Source organism: Quercus robur, chromosome 3 (genome assembly GCF_932294415.1).
Source record: "Quercus robur chromosome 3, dhQueRobu3.1, whole genome shotgun sequence".
NCBI lineage: Eukaryota > Viridiplantae > Streptophyta > Magnoliopsida > Fagales > Fagaceae > Quercus > Quercus robur.
Window position 1 is genome coordinate 6771885 of NC_065536.1, and position 20910 is coordinate 6792794.

The 20910-nt window shown below is 33.2% G+C and overlaps 1 protein-coding gene across 3 annotated transcripts in view; it reads left to right on the plus strand.

The window, feature by feature from the left end:
• The window catches only part of LOC126716872 (probable disease resistance protein At4g27220), a 57762-nt gene extending 50434 nt beyond the window's left edge, over positions 1-7328 (plus strand). For 2 of the 3 annotated variants that reach the window (XM_050417902.1, XM_050417903.1), the window contains exon 8: positions 6909-7328. In XM_050417902.1, coding sequence (XP_050273859.1) covers positions 6909-6947 — 39 coding nt within the window. In that variant the 3' untranslated portion in view covers positions 6948-7328. The remainder of the gene's footprint in view (positions 1-6908) is intronic. The other variant, XM_050417904.1, reaches the window with a different exon arrangement.
• The last annotated feature ends 13582 nt before the right edge of the window (positions 7329-20910 follow it).

The following is a 20910-nucleotide window of genomic DNA, read 5'->3' on the forward strand; positions in this document are numbered from 1 at the left end:
TATATTATTTCAATGGGTCCTATGTTAAAATAGGAGATGAGAAAATATTGTTAAGTAAGGTGTTAAAATAGATAAAGTAATTTTTTTGGGTATTAAATGCTAAATTTTTAAGCACTCCAGATGTGAATGCTCTTATACATGTAATCATCTCCACCAGTTGTAGACCCACGTAATGTATGAGAATATTACTAACGATCATTTTGATGTTAACTTTTATTATTTGAAATTAAAAATTTAATAATAATAATTTGTTAAGGATCATTTTGTGAATTGCCAAAAGAAAATTCTTACCGCATAAGATAGTAAACTAACATTAAGTAAAAATAAATAAATAAAACCCAAAGATATATACATATTTTATCAAATTATTCAAACAAAATTTTGTCAAGAAATCTTTTATATCAACCATCAAATATATGACATACCCTAGAAACTTCATAATTAAATATAGTGTAGAGTAAATATGACTTTTCAACTTGACGTATTAAGAATAAAAAAATAAAAAGATGTAGAAAAATAAAAAGAAGATAAACCTTGGTGTAAATTTGTGTGCGGTTATTATTTGATTTTTTTTTTTTTTTGAGAAACAAAATAATTGCTAAATACACACACACACGCTTTTATTACACTCTCTCACTAGGTTCAAAGGTTATTATTTGAATGATTTTTGTGATTTATTGATAATAATCAATAAAAAATAATTAAAACCTAAAACGAATTGTTTTTCCAATACAATAGAGGAGCCTAGTTGATTGTCATTTAAAGTAATTAAAACAATGGAGAACATGCTCATATAGTCAAACATTTGTATTACATTTATATAGGCACATTTTTATAGTGCTTGATGACTTTTATATTCAATGAACTGTTTTAGAAAGGACTTTGATTATTATTATTATTATTATTATTATTATTATTATTATTATTATTATTAGAGTTGCAATTTTTAGATAGTTTATTCTACTTTGGCAAAGATAACATGGTAATAAAAATGAAGATTAATTGTAGTATAATTATATTATATATCTTGTAATTTTTTGGTGTGATGCATCTTAATATGAAGTATACATTATGCAAATATTTGTTCTTTATTTCAACTTCTAAAATCCAGGTGGTAATGAAAAAAAAAATCCCACAACTATTAGAAAATTTGAATTTTTTTATTATCAAATATTGGTTTTTTGCTTTCTTTTTGATTGGAGCTGAATAGTGAAGAATTTAGGCTCTCATTTTTGGGGATAATGTAACTTTTTTATGGAACCATATGCTTAGTACATCAATGGTTTCAAAAGTGAGGTACCAACATTTTAACGGAAAATAAATTACTAAACCAAAATTACCGTTGTCAAATATTCTTTTTACTATCCTCATTGCTACAATAAATCCAATGAAACACAACTTAGAAATTTTTATGAGTGTTGAAAACCCATTTATGAATGAAGTTTACTAACATAATAGTAATCTTCAATATTCATTCTTCAAATTTGTTCTTCTACATGAACATGGTCATCTTTGTTTGTTTTTTTTTTTTTTTTTTTAATCCTTCTTATAGTTATTTTATCAAACACATGGAAATATAGAACTGCAAATATTGGGATTACCTTCAGAATTGAAATAGAGAGCAAACCACTTTCTTGGCAGCATTTCATTGTAAAAGAGACATAAAAAAATTAAAAAAAAATTAAAAAAAAAAAAAAAACATAACAGTCCAATATATAAAACACGCTTTGACATACCATATAGTTTTAAGGAACATAGTGATATCTCCATTCAAGAATATAGGCTTGTTGTTTTGAAAGGAGCTTTATACTAGTAGGAGTTAAAATCCAAAACCATTCTTCTCCTGGTTAAGAGAGATAGAGGACATCTAATGGTTTATGTGCATGAGTATTTTGTTAATTTTGTAGTTTCGATAGCATTTTGGTCAATTGGAGGTTTTGATTTTCAAATTTTTCATTTTAAAGGCAAGTCGATAGTAGGTAGCTGTTTGGATCACACATAGGAGTGACAAGGGGTTAGCTTAACGTACTTTCTTTTAAGTTATGTTTTGAACATTGTCTTTCACCAAAAGTCTTGATTTTCAAAAACTCTCTTTTAAAGGCAAGATAATAGTAGACATACCCTTGGATCACACATGGGAGGGACATGTAACTTTGGCCCAAAGTACCTCCTTTAAATCATGTATTAAATTCATTCTTTCACCAATCTCTTTTTAAATCCAAGATATGAGTAAGTGTCCCCTCGGATCACAAATGGTTGTGATGGGGAGAGTTAACCCAAACTACTTCCTTTAAAAAAAGACATGTCAATTAAGGAAATAACATAGAATATGATTTCAAATAGAATATAATCAAGGGAAAAAAATACATATGGTCAACTTTGACTAAGCTGTTTTCTTTTTTCTTTTTCTTTTTTAAACAAACACACACACACACACACAAGGGAGAGGGAAAGGGCTTCTAACACAAAAGTGTTGATATGGGACTAAGGCTTTTGTCATTGTATAGATATTTCAATCATTTTGAAGGTTTTGATGAGACTTTTTGGAATTTTATGTGTATTTGTCATTTTAATGGTTTTAGGGATATTTCAATCTTTTTGAACTTTTCAATGTATTTTGCATGTTTTGGGGAGTATTTTGGAAATTTTTGAGGTTTTGAGGATATTTTGATCATATTAGGCATATCAAAGGTATTTGAATCATTTTAGTCATTCGTGTAGTATTGTGGTTATTTTGAATGGTTTGTGTTATTGAGTAAAGTCAATTATATAAAAGATATTGAATGGTAAACCATTTAATGCCCACTTAAAATGCGTAATAAAATAGTGAATATCATTAAACCAATTTATCGAAAGATAAAATTTAGGTACAATACATTAGGTGCACTATATTAGGTTCTCCAATTGAATTTAAATGTTTGGCTGCATTGAATTTAATTGTCATTGGAAAAGACAAGACTATTTTTATTTTTATTTTTTTGTTAATGCCCCAAGGTTTTGAATTCAATTTAAAAAAAAAAAAAACCGTAATATACTACACCTAAAATACTGTACCTAAAACTTACCCTTTATTAAATGGGCAAATTATTACAAAGCATAAATTTATCTTGAATATTTTGTAGAAAAATATTTTCAACTAGTCTATTATATTTATTAGAAAAAACATATTACTAGAAACATAGTAATCATTTAGTTCTATTTCGGTTTAATTGAACAAAATATTTCATTCTAGTCACTAAACCAATACAGTTAACTCCCTTTGTTCCACTTTGACTCAAATTCCAATCGATTTTAGTTGTTTTAGCCATTTTTAATCAATTCGGTAGGTATGCATTTGAAATATTATTTTTGTTTAAGTTATAGCTTCACATCTAATAATTTTACTTATTAATTTTTAAAAAACAAGATAAAATAAAAACTACAATGAATAAATGTCTAGTAAATGTGTTATGAGAAGCATTAGTTTATAATTTGATATTCTAATGATTAATTCAAAAGGCTAATCTTGGTAAAATGATTTATTATTAGTGGGTGTATATTTTTAACCATCACAAATAATACACTTTTTGTGAGGAAATTATACTGTCCCTAGCAAAAAGTATGGAGGGAAAAATTTCCCTCCAAAAGTTTTGATATTTTAATGATTATTTGTGAAGGCCAATCTTAGTCCTCACAAATAATTATTGCATTTTATTAACCCTCACAAATAATATCCTTTTCACGAGGGATTTTCATTGCCCCTCGCAAATAATTTGACGAAAACTTTTATCTCCAAAAAATGTTTATATTTTAATGATTATTTGCAAAGGCCAATCTTGGTCCTCGTAAATAATATAGAACCCACACAAAAAATAAAATTTCTACAAGGGATTTTTATTGTCCCTCAGAAATAAATTTGGTGGGAACATTTCACTCCAAAAATTTTGACATTTTAATAATTATTTGTGAAGGTTGATCTTCGCAAATAATTTAGTATTAGTGACGGTATATTTTTAACCATCACAAAGAATACATTTTTTGCGAGAGAATTATAATTGTCCCTCGCAAATAATATGGAGGGAAAATTTCCCTCCAAAATATTAGCATTTCTGATGGCTACGACACATAATTGCGACAACTTTTTTTGTTGGCCACAAATGTTTCACATTTTACCAAGTATTTGTGGCTTTATTTTTCCAACGGAAATAGGATTTTTTTAGAGGGCTTTTTGGGTCCGTCAAAAAATCTTTGTCGCTAAAAGGCATTTTTCTTGTAGTGATATCTTCTATTCGATTTAATCTATTTGATTTTAGGGGCAATGGCAACTAAATAGCTATGAATTGGCTAGATTCAATGAAGAGAGGAAGAGAAAAGAGGAGAGGAGATGGAGAGTTTAAGACATTAAAGAGCTTACATGGGAAGTTGAAAACAATAGAAATAGAGAGTCAAAGGTGTTATTGGAAGCTGAAGTGAAAACTGTAAAAGCTATAAAAGACTAATAGAAAAAGAATTTGAAATAAAATAATTTTTTTATTTATAAAAATAAAATAATGACATGGCTGCAATAATAAGTGTTTGTTTGGGAATAGCTTATTTAACTGAGATTGAAATTTTTTTGCTAAAAGTACTATAAATAAAGTTAAAAGGTAGCTCAAATAGTATAGTGAACTCATAAATAGTACCAAAAAATGCAATGAAACTCATGAATAATTTCAAAAATAAACTAAATAATAAAAAAAAGTTGGCTTTTTAAGCCAATATCAAATGCACACTAAATACTATGCTTCAACTTTTAAATGAATATATATTATTAGAATTCTCCATCTCAAGTCTCAAGTCTTACCGTGACATTTCTTGAAGTGGTAAAATATTTTGTCATTTGTTTTCCCAAAATACACTCACATTCTTTTTGAAGCAACATAAACAAAAGTAACAAAATATCTTTTCCAACCTATGGACTATACCTCAATGGAAACACATACATGAAAATAAAACAAAATCCAACACACTGTATTTTCTACTAGAGGATTATAAAGTGATACTGATATTTTTTATATAAAAATAGTAATTGTTGAACCAGTGGAATCTCTGATACCGGATTGTTGAAAGAACAGGTGATGGAAAGCACGAAATACTTTAGAAAATAACTCTTAAAGAAAATACAACACTTTACAAGCACCGCAATTACATCGGTGCACACACGGCACTTTACATTCACGCACACTAAATATAATCACCGTATAAAACTCATGTTTTACCTCTCCAATCCTAACATGCCATATCATCTTATCACATATTTAAGAATAAATACAATTACACTCAATCAATTCTAATACCCATATATAAATCCAATCAAATTGGGAATCTATTGAAATGTTATTAAGTGTGGTAGGATGTTTTAAATTTTAAGTAAAATGTTGATATGACAATTACTTATTGGATGGTGTAAAACATAAATTGTATACCCTATCCTTATAGAATTTAATCTCTTTATTAAATACACTCACTCACCGAATACACTTACATACACCTCACTTCTTCAGACACCTATTGACACTAGGAGACTTTTCCTTCAAACTTTTCTTCACACCACTCTACTCACTCTGCACCTCACGTGGACCTTTGGTTCCTATATATATGTGTTGTAAGTCGGTTAAACAACCGACATTGAAGCTTCTAGCTTCCTCTATTTTCTGCTAATAGAGTTTTAGTAGTTCTAGGTCTTAGCTTGTTTTATTTTATTTTTCTTTTCCAGCCCATGACAGCTTCTAGAATATTAGGAGAACTTGTGGGTGAATTTTACTTCTATATAGAAGTCTCTAGAGAAGCAAAGAAAGAGTATTATGGAAAAATATCTGGAATGCAAGAGAAATTTCTAGAGAAATAGAGAGAGTCGGTGCTTGATGTTTAACAGTAATCACATGGATTTAATGTCATACATTGCCAAAGGAAATGAGAGGCATCTTTACCAAAATTCGAAACCACTTTTCACTCTTGTGAGTCTGTGGCCCGTGCCATAAGTTAGGTGAAGAATGATTTAAAGCTGTATTGAATATGTCTTTGTACGTTCCTTTAGGAGGAAGACTCCAGCGCTTGAGTCTAGGAATGCAATGAATGTGGAAGATAGTGTAATATGGGTAGAGGATACTCCTCCCTTAATAGAACATCAAATTCTGTTTGATGTAAGTTCCTTGGACAGTTGTCCGTAGTAATGAAATTCTGTTATATGTTTCCAATCGAAAAAAAAAAAAAAAAAAGAATATGTCTTTGTATAACTTTTCTTTTATCTTGTAAGTTGTAATGTGTATATAAAATTAACCTCTAGAAAACTTCAGTGACCCTTTTGCGTCTTGGCAACTTGACTTATAATACAGCAATATATATAATTCTTTCCTATAAATTTCCCTCTGGAAAACAACAATGATCAGTTGATTAGTACAGGCCTTCCTTGTATAGTTAACACCTATCTGACACATGTAGAGTTCCATCTAATGCGATCAATGCTTAGTCCTGTATTGGCGATATGGTCATTTCTTATATAGGTGTACCGACACTTCACAATTTTTGTGAGCAATTATAATTCCTAACCTAAAAATGATAATAATTTTTACTCCTGCGTATATCATTCGCTTTCACGAACTAAAACCCACATTATACTTCACCTTTTTTGCACCTCTATGGCTGATTTACCATCCCATATTACAGACGTTCATCTTGGTAATATAGCATGTGTTTAAGTGGATGTCTTTCAGGTTGTGGGGATGTTAGGAATCTGGTTTGATTGTACGAAGATTAGGTCTGTGTGTGATTGTTTGGTCTCGTGGGTTAGGTTTTTTTTTTTATTAATATGTATCTGTGACGCTTTGGGATTTATTTTCTCTTTCATCATTCAGTTTTCGGAATAATTTTAAATTTTACTTTTGTTGCAGCAGACGACCAATGATAGTGAAGGAGGGGACAGCACATGATGCATATGACAACCTGGAGGGCGACTCGAAGAGGGGGGTTAATCTCTTTTACCGGTTGTTTTTCTCTACAGCAAGAAATATTAGATGTGGTTGTTGTTGAGTACTTAAATATTTGTGTGCTTTTTGTGTGCTTTCTGTTGAGTACTTAAACCTTTTTTGTCTTGTTTCTGAAAAAAAAAAAAAAAAAAAAAAAAGTTGTTGTTGAGTACTTAAATATTTGTGTGCTTTTTGTGTGCTTTCTGTTGAGTACTTAAACCTTTTTTGTCTTGTTTCTGAAAAAAAAAAAAAAAAAAAAGAAAAAACAAACAAACAACCTTTTTGGTACTATATACCATTTATGTATTCGAAGTCATGAATTTGTATGTAATTTTATTTTTAGATTGCCTTTTATGTACTCGAAGTCATGAATATGTATGTTATTTTATTTTTAAATTGATTAGTTTTCAATATTTTTCGGTCTCTATAGCTTGGAAAAATTATAGTGCATAGATGTTTAAAGTTTAAATATTATGGTCCAAGAGGTCCAAATGAGGCCTATTTATTTATAGATTGAGTAAACTTTTTTTTTTTTCTAGAAAATATAGAACAATTAAACTAACCATGAATTAGTCTAGCTAGGTTAACTTTGTTAGAAGTATTAGGTTAAATGATTAAATTTACTATATTACAATAACTTTAAACTTTTGGGATAATCGTTAATTTAACATAGTATCAGAACATGAGGTTTTGAGTTCAATCCCTATTTCCTCCACTTTACCTCCTATTTAAATTTCCACATGTTGGAGTAGTTTTGACCCACAGGTGAGGGAGATGATAAGAGTTGTGACTAATAAGTCAATTGTGTAAATGTACAGTTGTGACAGTTAGTTTGGTAGTTAGTTGCTGATGGAAATATGAGTGTACGTAGCGGAAAAATTAAAATAATGGATCTACTTCATTCACAATCTATGACATGTTTTATGTAAGTTTCAGAATTCAAGAATAAGAAAGTGTACCTTGGTGTGGTAAATTTCAAAAACTGAAGATTAGAAGTTCTTGAGAATACTTTCAATCTTCACTTTAATTCCACTTATGCCCAAGAAGTGTGGTCTCTCAATCAATTTTTTCAAAGAGAATGAGAATAGTGTCTTACACCACATACAAACCTTTTCATATCATTATATAAATTCTGTATGTTTCTCTCCTTAAAACTGATTATCTAATTGGGCTAGCCTTTTGGGCCTTACCAATTGGGCTTTAGTATGTGGCTTGAAGTGAGACCAAAAGGGAACAAATAAAATACTAGCTCCAATGGGCCTTGGGCTTTTCTATCAACTCTTGACAAATCCAAAGTTACCATTAATTATATTTAATACCACTATATAAATATAATTGCACTCTAGGCCTTACTAATAAATTATATCTCAATACTTTATTATACATATAACCCCTTCATAAAATATTCGTAGTAATACAAAGTTAAGAATGTAAACTGCTACTTTGTAAATCACTACATCTTAATTCTTGAGTACCCGGTTTAATCCTTTTAAGTTATTCTTCATATATTTATGAAATCCAATTTCATAAATATATACTTTAGTAATTTCTTACCAAAGTGGTTAGGCCTAACTCTCTAAATAACAAATCCATTAAACGTATCTTAAGGGAATATTTTTTATTTCCATTAAGAGACTATGAATTCCATCTTGAGAATATATATTCCATTAACACTAAATGTGGCTGTCCAACATACTGAGATTTTGACCGTTAATATAGATCTCACTCCTGATATATCAAAGTAGCTTACACTTCATGATCAGGTCTATTATTCTCTTAGGATTAAGAGTTTATGTAAATAGAAGTCGTGAGATTTATTATTCAATTGACAGTCATTAAGAGAATAATAAATCTCACAATGGTCCAGTTCAATATATCTTAACTCTTAAAACACATCCATTAGAAGTCTCCACTTCCATGATCAAGACAAATTATCTTAGTTGATATGTTATAGTCTTCATAGATGAAATGCCCAATTTCATCACCGGCTATAAACTATAATTCTAAGTTTACAAAGAGCTTGTAATTTATATTTTCTGTAACTTTTCACATAAATCACATACTATGCATCTCATGGACTATATGCTAATGTCCGAATATTCATATTATCATTATTTTAGATAATAATAAAAAAAATTTATTAATCACAATATTAAGTCATACATAAGGTCATACATAATGTCTTACTTAATATCATACATAGCATCATACAACAGAATTTAAGGGTACTAATCCTAACAGTTGCTTTTAACAAAAGGGGTGAGAGGGTAGTTAGTTAGTACTTGTAATAGAATTTGTACTCACTATAAATAAGGTAGTACTCTATTGTAAGATGATAAGAAAAATATGAATGCTAATACTCTCTATTCCTTAATTCAATCAATCTCTCTCTTCCTCTCTCCCTTTCTCTAAGGAGGCCTAGTTCCTTCGATAGAACCACCTTTCCCTAGAACTACCTTTCCCTACAAGAATTTGGAATTCTATCAAATTGATATCAGAGCTTAATTCTGTCACCATGACAGAAACTTAATCCTTTTCTTCTCTCAATGACAAGATAAACATTCTTTCTTCAACAACTGATCAACACGAACAGGAAATATGAGAAATCCATCAAAAGTTGGATGTTGTGACTTCGATGCTATAGACATTAGCATAGACAATGCAGGGTTTGACGAATGTTGCAAATCAATGGCAACAAAGAAGTTTTTCAACAAGAAGATCTTCGTCCCCTGTTGCAGGAGCTCAATCAGATTCAATGTTAGCCATGCCAAAAGTTGTTAAGCTAGAATTTCCAAGGTTTAGTGGTGACAATCCCTTAGGGTGGGTCTATAAAGCCAATCGATTTTTCCACTTGTACAATACTCCTACCAATCAAAAATTCTTTTAGCTTCATATCACACGGAGGATGAGGCCTTGGTTTGGTTTCAAGATGCTAAGGAAGCAGGTCAATTTACAAGCTAGGATGTCTTTGTACAAGCTTTGCATATCAGGTTTGGAGCTTCAACATATGATGATCCCATGGAGTCTTTGACAAAATTAAGGCAAGCTGGTTCTATATCCACTTATAAAACTCAATTTGAAGTTCTATCAAATAGGATTAAAGAGTTATCTGAAAGGAATAAGCTTAGTTGTTTTCTGAATGGATTGAAGGATGGAATTCGTTTACCTATTAGAATGCTTAATCCAAAGAATCTTAGTTCTGCCTTTGGCCTTGCCAAGATTCAAGAAGAATATCTTTTCACTAGTAAGAAAATTACTAAACCATGGGCTGATACTCCAAAACCCTCTATTCTTGGCCCCCTACCTGCATTCAAGAATGACAAGATTGATCCAAAGATTGCTAAGTTCCCAATCCAAAAGCTTCCTACTTCTCAAATTGAGGAGAGAAGGAAGAAAGGCCTCTGCTTCCATTATGAAGAAAAGTATCATGCTGGGCATCAATGCAAGTCCCCAAGGATCTTTCTTATGTAAGGATTAGTTGGGTATGATCCAGACACTGTGGAAGTAAAGGGTGAAAACCAACTGGAGGTGTATGCAGACACTGTGGAAGGTACAGCAGCTGTAAGGAAGGTGCATGTAGACACTGTGGGAGGTATAGAAACTGTAAAGAACAATTTTGCTGAAATCACACTCTATGCTTTGTTAGGTAGCCCCTCCCCTGGTACTATGAGAGTATTGGGTCGAATCAAACATAAAGAGATGGTAATCTTGATTGATAGTGGTAGTACACATAATTTTTTGGATGTGTCTACTTGGTCAGCTTTGGCTCTGCCCTTATCTATAAAGGATACCTTTGAAGTTAAGGTTGCTAATGGATCAATGCTCAAGACTAGATGTGTTAGTTCTGGAGTTTCCGTTAAGACTCAAGGGTACCTTTTTGAGGTAGACTTGAATGTATTACCACTTGGTGATCATGCTGTAAAGTGAAGGACCCCTGTAGGGCCTTTCTGAAGTGTGGCCCAAAAACACGGCCAGGGGGGAATGAAAAGAGAGAGGGGAGCAAATGTATCTGAATACTCAATGCCATACGCCTGGGTGAAGTGTGCCATCAGAGTGAGTCTTCACTTTGTTGGGAACCCAATGGTTATACTTTTTGGAGCTAATCCAATGGCATTTCAAGTTACTTACCATGCAATTCTAATTTGAAGGACAAGCTGAGTTGTTAAGAGGTCTTCAACCTTTTCAACCTATTCTTCAAGAAGCTTCAGAGTTCTTTAAGCTTGTTGTAAATAAAGGCTTGCTATTACAAATTACTTATAGCAACTCTACCCCACAACCACTGTAGTAGCATTCTGTTTTGGATCAACTACTCTTGGAGTACAGCAATGTTTTTGAAGTTCCCACTGGCTTACCCCTTCTACGAGATTAGGAACACCAAATTGTTTTGAAGGAGGGCACTCTTCCAATCTGTGAAAGGCCATACAGGTATCCTTACTACCAAAAATATAAAATAGAAAAGATAGTTCATAAATTATTAGAAGCTGGATCTATTAGGCCTAGTCAAAGTCCTTTCTCTTCACTCTCTTCACCTATATTGCTAGTCAGGAAGGTAGATGGTAGTTGGAGGATGTGTATTGACTATGGGTCTTTAAATAAGGCTACAGTTAAGGAAAAATACCCCATTCTAGTGGTGGATGAGCTCTTGGATGAGTTGTCTAGTGCCACCATCTTTTCCAAGTTGGACCTTATATCTGGGTACCATTAGATCAGAATGAAGGATTTTGGCATTCCAAAGACTGCATTTAGGACTCATGAAGGGCATTATGAGTTCCTTGTTATGCCCTTTGATTTAACTAATGCTCCTTCCACCTTTCAGACCTTAATGAACCATATTTTTAAACCCTTTCTAAGGAAGTTTGTTTTGGTATTCTTTGATAATATTTTGGTGTTTAGTCATACTTTAGATGCCCATGTTTCTCATCTAAGGACTATATTGAATGTTTTTCTTGAGAAGAAGTTGTTCTCTAAGCAAAGCAAGTGTGTTTTTGGGTGCCAAGAAGTGGAGTACTTAGGCCATTTGATTTCTGGCCAGGGTGTTAGGACAAATCATAAGAAAACTGAAGAAATGTAGCAATGGACTATTCCTACTTCAACAAAGGCTTTGAGGGGCTTCTTGGGGTTAATTGGCTATTAGAGATAGTTTCTTAAGGACTATGGACTGATTGCAACCCCATTGACTACCCTTCTTAAGAAGGATTCCTTTCACTGGTCTCAACAGGCTGAGGAGGCTTTTCATGCTCTTAAACAAGCTATGTCTAGTCCTCTAGTCCTTGCTTTGCCTGATTTTTCGAAATCATTTGTGGTGGAATATGATGCCTCTAGGTTTGGCATAGGTGCTGTTCTGAGGCAAGAGAATAGGCAACTAGCTTTTCATAGTGAAGCTCTTAAGGGAAGGTGTTTACCCTTGTCTACTTATGAAAAGGAACTACTGGCATTGGTTAAGGCAGTGACAAAATGGAGGCCATACTTGGTGGGGAGACCTTTCTTGATTCGTACAGATTAGCAAAGTCTAAAGTTTCTTCTTGGCCAAAGGGTGGGTACTCTTGCTCAGTAGAAGTGGCTTACCAAATTGTTGGGATATGTGTTTTTTGTGGAGTACAAAAAAGGCAAGGAAAATAAGGTTTTTGATGCTTTTTCTCAAAGGGACTGTGGTTCAAATAGCCATGATCAAGGTGATTCCCTTTTCCTTATCTCTTTTCCTTGTCCTTTATGGTTAGATATTCTTAAGGATAATTATAAGGAGGTTGGGAATGAGTACTTGACTCTTTTTTCGAGATTGGAAGATTCCAATACATCTCCTGCTCGTTTTGCTGTGCAAAATGGGCTTCTTTGTATAAGGACAAGATTTTCCTTAGTGCTTCTTCTTCTTTGAAGCTATTAGTTTTACAATATGTTCATAACAGCCCCATTGAAGGTCATTCTGGGTATTTGAAAACTCTTCATCGAGTTAAGCAGGATTTCTTTTGGAGGGGTATAAAGTCTAATGTTAAAAATCATATCAAGTGTTGTGAAGTTTGCCAGAGGATTAAGGTAGATACAAGTAAGCCTACTGGGTTGTTGTAGCCTTTGCTTATTCTTGAGAAGCCTTGGTTGGACATTAGTATGGATTTTATTGAGGGTTTGCCTAAGTCTCAAGGGTTTGAGGTCATTTTGGTGGTTGTTGATAGGCTTACCAAATATGTACATTTCCTACCTTTATCTCATCCTTTTACTGCTGCTAAGGTGGCTACTGCCTTCATGCAAAGTGTGTTTAAACTACATGGAATGCCTAAATCCATTGTTAGTGATAGGGGTGTTGTATTCACTGCTAATTTTTGGCAAGAGTTGTTTAAACTTCAAGGTACTAACTTGGACATGTCCTCGGCCTATCATCCTTAAACTGATGGTCAGACTATGGTGGTCAATTGAAGTTTGGAACAATATTTAAGAGCCTTTCTTCTTGATAGGCCTCATACTTGGGCTGCTTGGATGCATTTATCTAAATTTTGGTTTAACACTAATTACCATACCTCAACTAAGATGACTCCTTTTGTGGCTTTGTATGGATATCATCCTCCTAAACTTTTGGACTACATTCCAGGCACCACTCAAGTGGCTATAATGGACCAATTATTACATGCTAGACAGGATCTCATTGCATTGTTGAAGTAGAATTTGGTCTTAGCTCAGGCCAGAATGAAAGTGCAGGTTGATCAACAGAGATCTAATAAGTCTTTTGGAGTTGGTGATTGGGTTTATCTCAAATTCCAACCTTATAGGTAGCTCTCTTTACGAGTCAAAGGCTTTACTAAGCTTTCTCCTCGGTTCTATGGTCCATTTCAGATTCTACAGAAAATTGGAACTATGGTATATAAGTTGGACCTTCCTGCTAATTGTCAACTCCATCCTATGTTTCATATTTCTTCTTTGACGCAGAAGCTAGGCGAGAATGTTGTGCCTTTACCTACACTCCCCCCTATTGATTCTGCTAGTCTCCTTCATCCAAAACTAGTTGCAATTCTGTAGCACAGGTCCAAGCAGCTTAGAAGGTGGTGCATTACTGAAGTACTGGTGCAATGGCAAGGCCAATCTATGGAAAATGCCACCTGGGTGTCCCTTTACAAGTTGCAACATCAATTTCCTCACCTTGTGGGCAATGTGTTTTGAGAGTGGGGTATAGTAACCTTGAGGACAAGGTTTTTTAAGAGGGGAGGAGTTGATAGGAATTGTGACTAATAAGTTAATTGTGTAAATGTACAGTTGAAGCAGTTAGTTTGGTGGTGGCAGTTAGTTTGGTAGTTAGTTGCTTGTAACAGAAGAAGTGAGAGGGTAGTTAGTTAGTACTTATAACAGAATTTGTACTCACTATAAAGAAGGCAGTACTCTATTGTAAGATGATAAGAAAAATGATGAAGGCAGTACTTAATTCAGTCTATCTCTCTCTTCCTCTCTCCCTTTCACTAAAGAGGCCTAGTTTCCTTGAAAGAACTACCTTTCCCTACAAGAATTTGGAATTCTATTAGGAGAGTGCTAGAAATATGTGGTTGAATTATTAAATTTACCACATCCCAATAGTTTAAACTTTGGTTACAATCGGTAATTCAACAAACTTAGAATAATATAGTATATAAATAAACTATATATTGGGTTCATCATAAATAGCAAAATTTCAATAGTCAAGAAGTAGTTGTCCCACATGTTGGGCTAGTTTTGGCCCACACGTGAAGAAAAGTGTTAGAAGTATGTGATTAAATTATTAAATTTACCATATTCCAATAGTTTAAACTTTTGGGACAGCTAATAATTTAACAAACTTAGAGTAATATAGTATATAAATAAACTATATATTGATTTCATCATAAATAGCACAATTTCAATAGTAAAGAAGTAGTTGTCAAGGGTTTTCTGCTATAGACATCATTAGGTTGAATTAAAACTTGTTTCTGCTCTTTTCTATTTCCTTCTCTCTCTCTCTCTCTCTCTCTCTCTCTCTCTCTCTCTCTCTCTCTCTCTCTCTCTCTCTCTCTCTCTCTCTCTCTCTCTCAATCACCGGCCAAAATGGGCAAATGCCCTTTTTGTGCAAAAAAATTAGCGTTTTGTCCCTTTTCCCAAACTAATTAGGGAAATGCTTCTCTTTTGTAACTCGATTTTCTCAAAATTGAGTTTCAATTTAAAACTCAATTTTTGGACAATCAGTTATAGCAAATTGAAAAAAAAATAAAAATAAAAATTTTGGAACTCGAGTTTAGCTCGAGTTCCATGCAATTTTTTAAAGACCTATAGTGGCGTTTTAAAACATGCAAGTTTTTTTTTCTTAAGTCTGATCACTCCATAGGGAGCCCTATAGTGGCATTTTAAAGCCCTATAGTGGCGTTTTAACATGCAAGTTTTTTTTCTTAAGTCTGATCACTCCATAGGGAGCCCTATAGTGGCGTTTTATAGCCCTATAATGGCGCTTTAAAACCCTATAGTGGCATTTTAACATGCAAGTTTTTTTCTTAAGTCTAATCACTCCATAGAGAGCCCTATAGTGGCGTTTTAAAGCCCTATAATGGCGCTTTAAAACCCTATAGTGGCATTTTAACATGGAAGTTTTTTTCTTAAGTCTAATTACTCCATAGGGAGCCCTCTAGTGGTGTTTTAAATACCTATAGTGGCGTTTTTTTATGGAACTCGAGTATAGCTGCGTTTCATGGAGGCCTATAGTGGCATTTTTAATACCTATAGTGGTTGTTTTTTTATGGAACTCGAACTCCATGAACTCGAGTTCCATGCAAATTTTTTATTTTTTATTTTTTTAAGTTTGATCACCCCATACTTGATTTTCTACAAATCGAGTTTTATATTGAAACTCGATTTTGAGAAAATCGAGTTACAAAGTAGGGGCATTTTCCTAATTAGTTTGGGAAATAGGGCAAAACAATGATTTTTTTGCACGAAAAGGGCATTTGTCCATTTTCTCCCTCAATCACCTAACAACTTTGACATGGATAAAATGGAAATTAAAAAAAAAAAAAAAAATTGTTAACAATGACAATTGTTGTTGTTAAGCTTCACATGGTAACGTAAATATAATTAAGAATTTGTGAGGACAAAATTTGGCTACGAATTTTGTTGTAACTTAAGATTACAACTTCCACTTAAAAAAACTAATATGACTTCATATTTTGAAAATATAACCATTAAATTGCATATTCTTTATGTTCTTAACACACATGTCAAATTCCATATCATGTATAATTTTATACTATGAAAACTCAAAATTTAAACATTTGATTGATGATATAGCTATTAATCTTTGATTTTCTTGAAATTTTGCAAATATGAAGGGTATAAAAAGAATATGTAATCCAATGAGCTATTTGTTAAAATTCATATCCAATAAATTAAAAAGATATTGAATGAAGTTGTAGCCTTAGGAGACAACTAAGTTTGTTGTCAAACTTTGTTCAATTTGTTATTATGATTTTTTAGGATTAAATTGTAAATTCTACACTCTAAATTTGGGATCATTTTGATTTGTCCTCTAAAATTTTAAATTTTAAATTCTTGGTCCATAATATTATGTAACAAATCTATGATAATTTGAAACATGCTTCTTCCACTTAAAAAAAACAAAAAAAAAAAACAAAAAAAAAAACAAAAAAAAACAAAAACAAAAACAAAATCAAAAACAACAAAATGAAACATGCTTGAAATCTAATTGTTGATGCATTACATGATTCATGTTATTGAATTTAACATAGTATTTAAAATAATTTTAAAGAAATTACTTCTTATATAATAAGTGCATTACAGAAATTTGATATAAATTCAATTTCTTTCCTTCCATTCTTCTTTCTTTTGCCTACATCAAACCGGCAATCTAGAACCCCCCAAGCCTATACGTACAAGGGTGTGGTGAGTTAGATTGATTAATAAACCCACAGGTGGAAAAGGGGAGGAGTCTAGCACTCTTTTTAAACCTTAGGGGAGCACTTTACAATCTTTTCATGTTACTGGGCATTAACCCCTTGCCCAGATCAGTGCACACACGTACGTCCCTTGCTAGTTGCTTCCCTATTTTAACTCCTTATTGACTATTTTTATATAATTGTTTTTAACTTTATATAATTAATTCTATAAATATAAATTTTACATACAAACACAAGGAGAGAGGAGAAGGTCTTAAAGATACTTACAGTGGTATATATCCAAAATGGTCTAACTCTTGGATATACAACACAGGTTTTAAACCTCTTTAACTCAAACTCATTTTCCAATGTGGGATTAATCCATTGTTTTTTCTTTTGAGAATATTAAGTATTTTTAACACACACCCGGAGAGAGGGGAGAAGGTCTTAAAAAAACTTACAGTGGTATATATCCAAAATGAGATTTTACAATGTTGGAGACAAAAATTTCCAAAGTATATTTTTTACCACTTATTAAAATGGTAAATTTTGATTAGAACAACTCATTGTTTGACAATGGGCCTAAGTCGTGTATGTAGACTAAAAACTAAAAGGTACCCAATGTGAGCCCAACCGAACGAAACTTAGGATTGAAGGAAACACAAACCCTATAATTTAGGGTGGGTAACAAATTAACTTATAGTTTCAAAAAATGAAAAAATAAATTTTAATATCCGAAAAGAACAAAGTAAAAGCCTTAGCAACAGTTCGTGCGTTAAATTGGCTTCGGAGATTGGGTTTGCTCAGGCTATTTTGGCAGGCGATTCTGAACTGGTGATGAATGTTTTGGGTGAGGAAGGTTTATCTCTCGCTTGCTATGATAATTTGATTATACAAAACTCTTTTCTAGGTATTTTTCTTAGTTACGTTGCTGTCACAGTAGGAGAGAATATAATAAAATTGCTCATAGTCTGGCTCAACATATGATTAATGTCCTAGATTTTTATTTGTAAATGTAGGATGTTCCACCACAGTTTATTTCTGTACTTTAAGCTGATATAGTCAATTTTCTTAATAAAGGATTTCATGTATGTCTTCTCCCAAAAAAAAAAAAAAACTACAACCCGTAGTAAACCCCAAAGATAATACCAATCTCAAATGGGCCTAGGTTTAATCTGTTAGACCCCAAAACTATGCTGATGACTTTCGTAAAATCTAATTCACCAATTTCAAAATAGATGATCGGATTTTAGAAATTTCAAGTTAGAATTATTCTAAAAACTTCATATATAGGATTATAATCTAGCCCTAACAAGTCCTTTTAAATAAAAGAAAGAATCAAAGAAATGTGCTTTAGGAGATTTTGTCAAGGGGCCTATTTTGCCTTTGTAGTTTGGAAATGTGAGCCCAATTTTGAAAGGAACTTTGGATTAAATGAAACACATACCCTCTTCAATGTGACAATTATCTTATGAAATTGTCTTGTGGAGTGGTTCCACTAATAGCATGTGATTCTCATAGCTAGAAACATTTCTGATGGCAATATTATAAGATACTTTCTCCTTAAATAGAGCAACTAGTTGCAGCCCATGTCCAAAGTGTCATTTTTAAATTCTAACTCTTCAATTTTTTTTATGAACAGAAAATTTTATTACCAAACACAAAGAACAAGGACTAAACAGCAACTACAGCACTGAGAAGTTTTGAATTAATTACATTCATAAAAGGGCTAGGAGCATAACCCTAACCAAAACACCCAGACAAATTTTTCCCAAGGCACCAAGAAGCTAATACATGGGCTGCTTTGTTTAATTCTCTCGGACTCCACCTGAAAACAAATTGTTGGCCACAGAATGCCCACGAAAGAGTATCGGCAGTTATGGTTGAGATTCTCCAAGGTAGGCATCAGTGGGGGCTTTAAGAGCTTCAATACATGCTTTGGCATCGCTCTCAACCACAACATTCTCAAAACCACGATTAACAGCTACACGAGTCACCCAATTAATGGCTTCAGCCTCTGCTTGGAGAGGGAGGTTGGTTTCCACCCGTTTAGACAAGGAGAAAAATAGGTCACCTCTTTAATCTCTCGCCAAAATGGCAATAAATGAATGGTCCATCCCCACCGCCGCATCGCAGTTTATCTTTACAACTCCTTGCTCAAGCCTATTCCAAGAATAAACAAATGGTCTAGGCAACCCTAGGAGGACATCTGTGAGCACAGTAGAGTGTTCATTAAATTTTTTCAAGATTATTTGTAGACTTTTATCTGGGGAAAACTTAATTCCTTTGTGAACAGCTTGACTTCTAGCAAACAAAAGTTGCTCTAACACCAAAGCCCCAATTAAAAGGAACTCCTCCTTGGCAGAAGAGCCATGGAAAGAAACAAGGGGGTATACAAGAAAGTTTATAAACTGACCTAGATTAGAAAAATGCATTGCATCTGGTCTGCAACCCCAAACATTACTAGCCCACAAAGATCTGGCTGCATGACAGAATACAAAGAGATGTAAAGAATATTTAGATGAGGCATCACATAGAGGACAGTTGGGATCCATGGATGGAAAGAATCTTATCAATTTTTCCTTGGTGGGAAGAATATCTGAGGCAACTCTCCATAAGACCATCTTAAGTCTATCATGTATTTTTGATTTCCAGATTTTTGACTTCACCAGGTCAATCTCAATGGAATCAGATAGAGCTAGAATTTCCTTATAAGCCGACTTCACTAAGAGTATTCCATTATGGGATTTCAACCATAACCAATTATCCTCCCTTTGGCTCACTTTGACTGGAATTTTCTTGATAGCCTTGGCTAAGTCTTCAGTGAATAATTCATAGAGTTTTGACTTGTCCCACCTTGACTTATCTGGAGTTAGAAGCTGTGATACCAACAAGCAACTAGATTGATTTTTTAGGTGACAAAGGTACCGGTTTATAATTTGGTAGGTTTGGGACCCAAGGATCTTCCCACGTGAGAATACTTTCCCCATTGCAGGCTTGCTTACAAGCTCCAGCCACAAGAATATTCCTAGCAGATTCCACGCTCTTCCATTCCCAAGAAGCCTTTTTGGATGATTCAGCATCGAGCCAATTTCTTCTCACCTTGTATTTGGCAATAAGTGTGCAACAATAAGTGCTTGCACACATGGTCTGTTGGACTGATTTAAAATCCATCAAGCAACTTTGGAGAGGAGGGCCATATTGATATCAGAGAAGTGCCTAAACCCAAGGCCATCCAAATTTTTTGGTTGGCATAAATTGTCCCAAGCTAGAGGAGTAAAATAACTGATTGAGTTCTTTGATGGGCTCCACCAAGATTTTTTTAGCATGTCCATCTCCTCACAAAAACATTTTGGTGTGATAAAACTTGACATAGTGTATAGCGAAGTAGCCAAGGCTACAGTTTTCACTAGAGTTGCTCTTCCCAGCCAAGACAAAGATTTGCTCTTCCAACTGCTTGCCTTAGATTCAAGATTTTCTTTGAGATAAGCAAAATCCTTCTCCTTGCTGCTTGAAAGGAATAAAGGAACTCCCAAATATTCAGTACCTTGGGATAACTTCTTTAATCCTCTTTGATTCCTGAGCTGGTTCAAAAATTAAGAATGAACCCCTTTTGGAGCAAAGACTCCTGATTTCTCTAAATTGATTTGTTGGCCTAACCACTCACAATATTTTCCCAGGATGTTCATAATCTCATTGATCTCTGAATGTTTTGCCTTGCAGACCAATAAAACATCGTTTGCATAGAGGAGTTTTGAGATTCCAGGTAAAGAAGGGGCAATCTTAATGCCATTAATTAATCTTTGAGCTGAGCTTCTATTGATCATTCTAGCTAGAACTTCGCTCCCAATAATGAAAAGATAAGGGAATAAGGGATCCCCTTGTCTTGGGCCTCTTGAAGGATTGATGCTTGGGCCCTTTCCCCCATTTAGCAAAAGAGAGAAACTCACAGTAGAGATACATTGGTATATGAGATTAATAAACTTCTGATGAAAACCAAAAATTTTTAATACCTTTATTAGGAAAGGCCACTTCAATCTATCATAAGCCTTTTG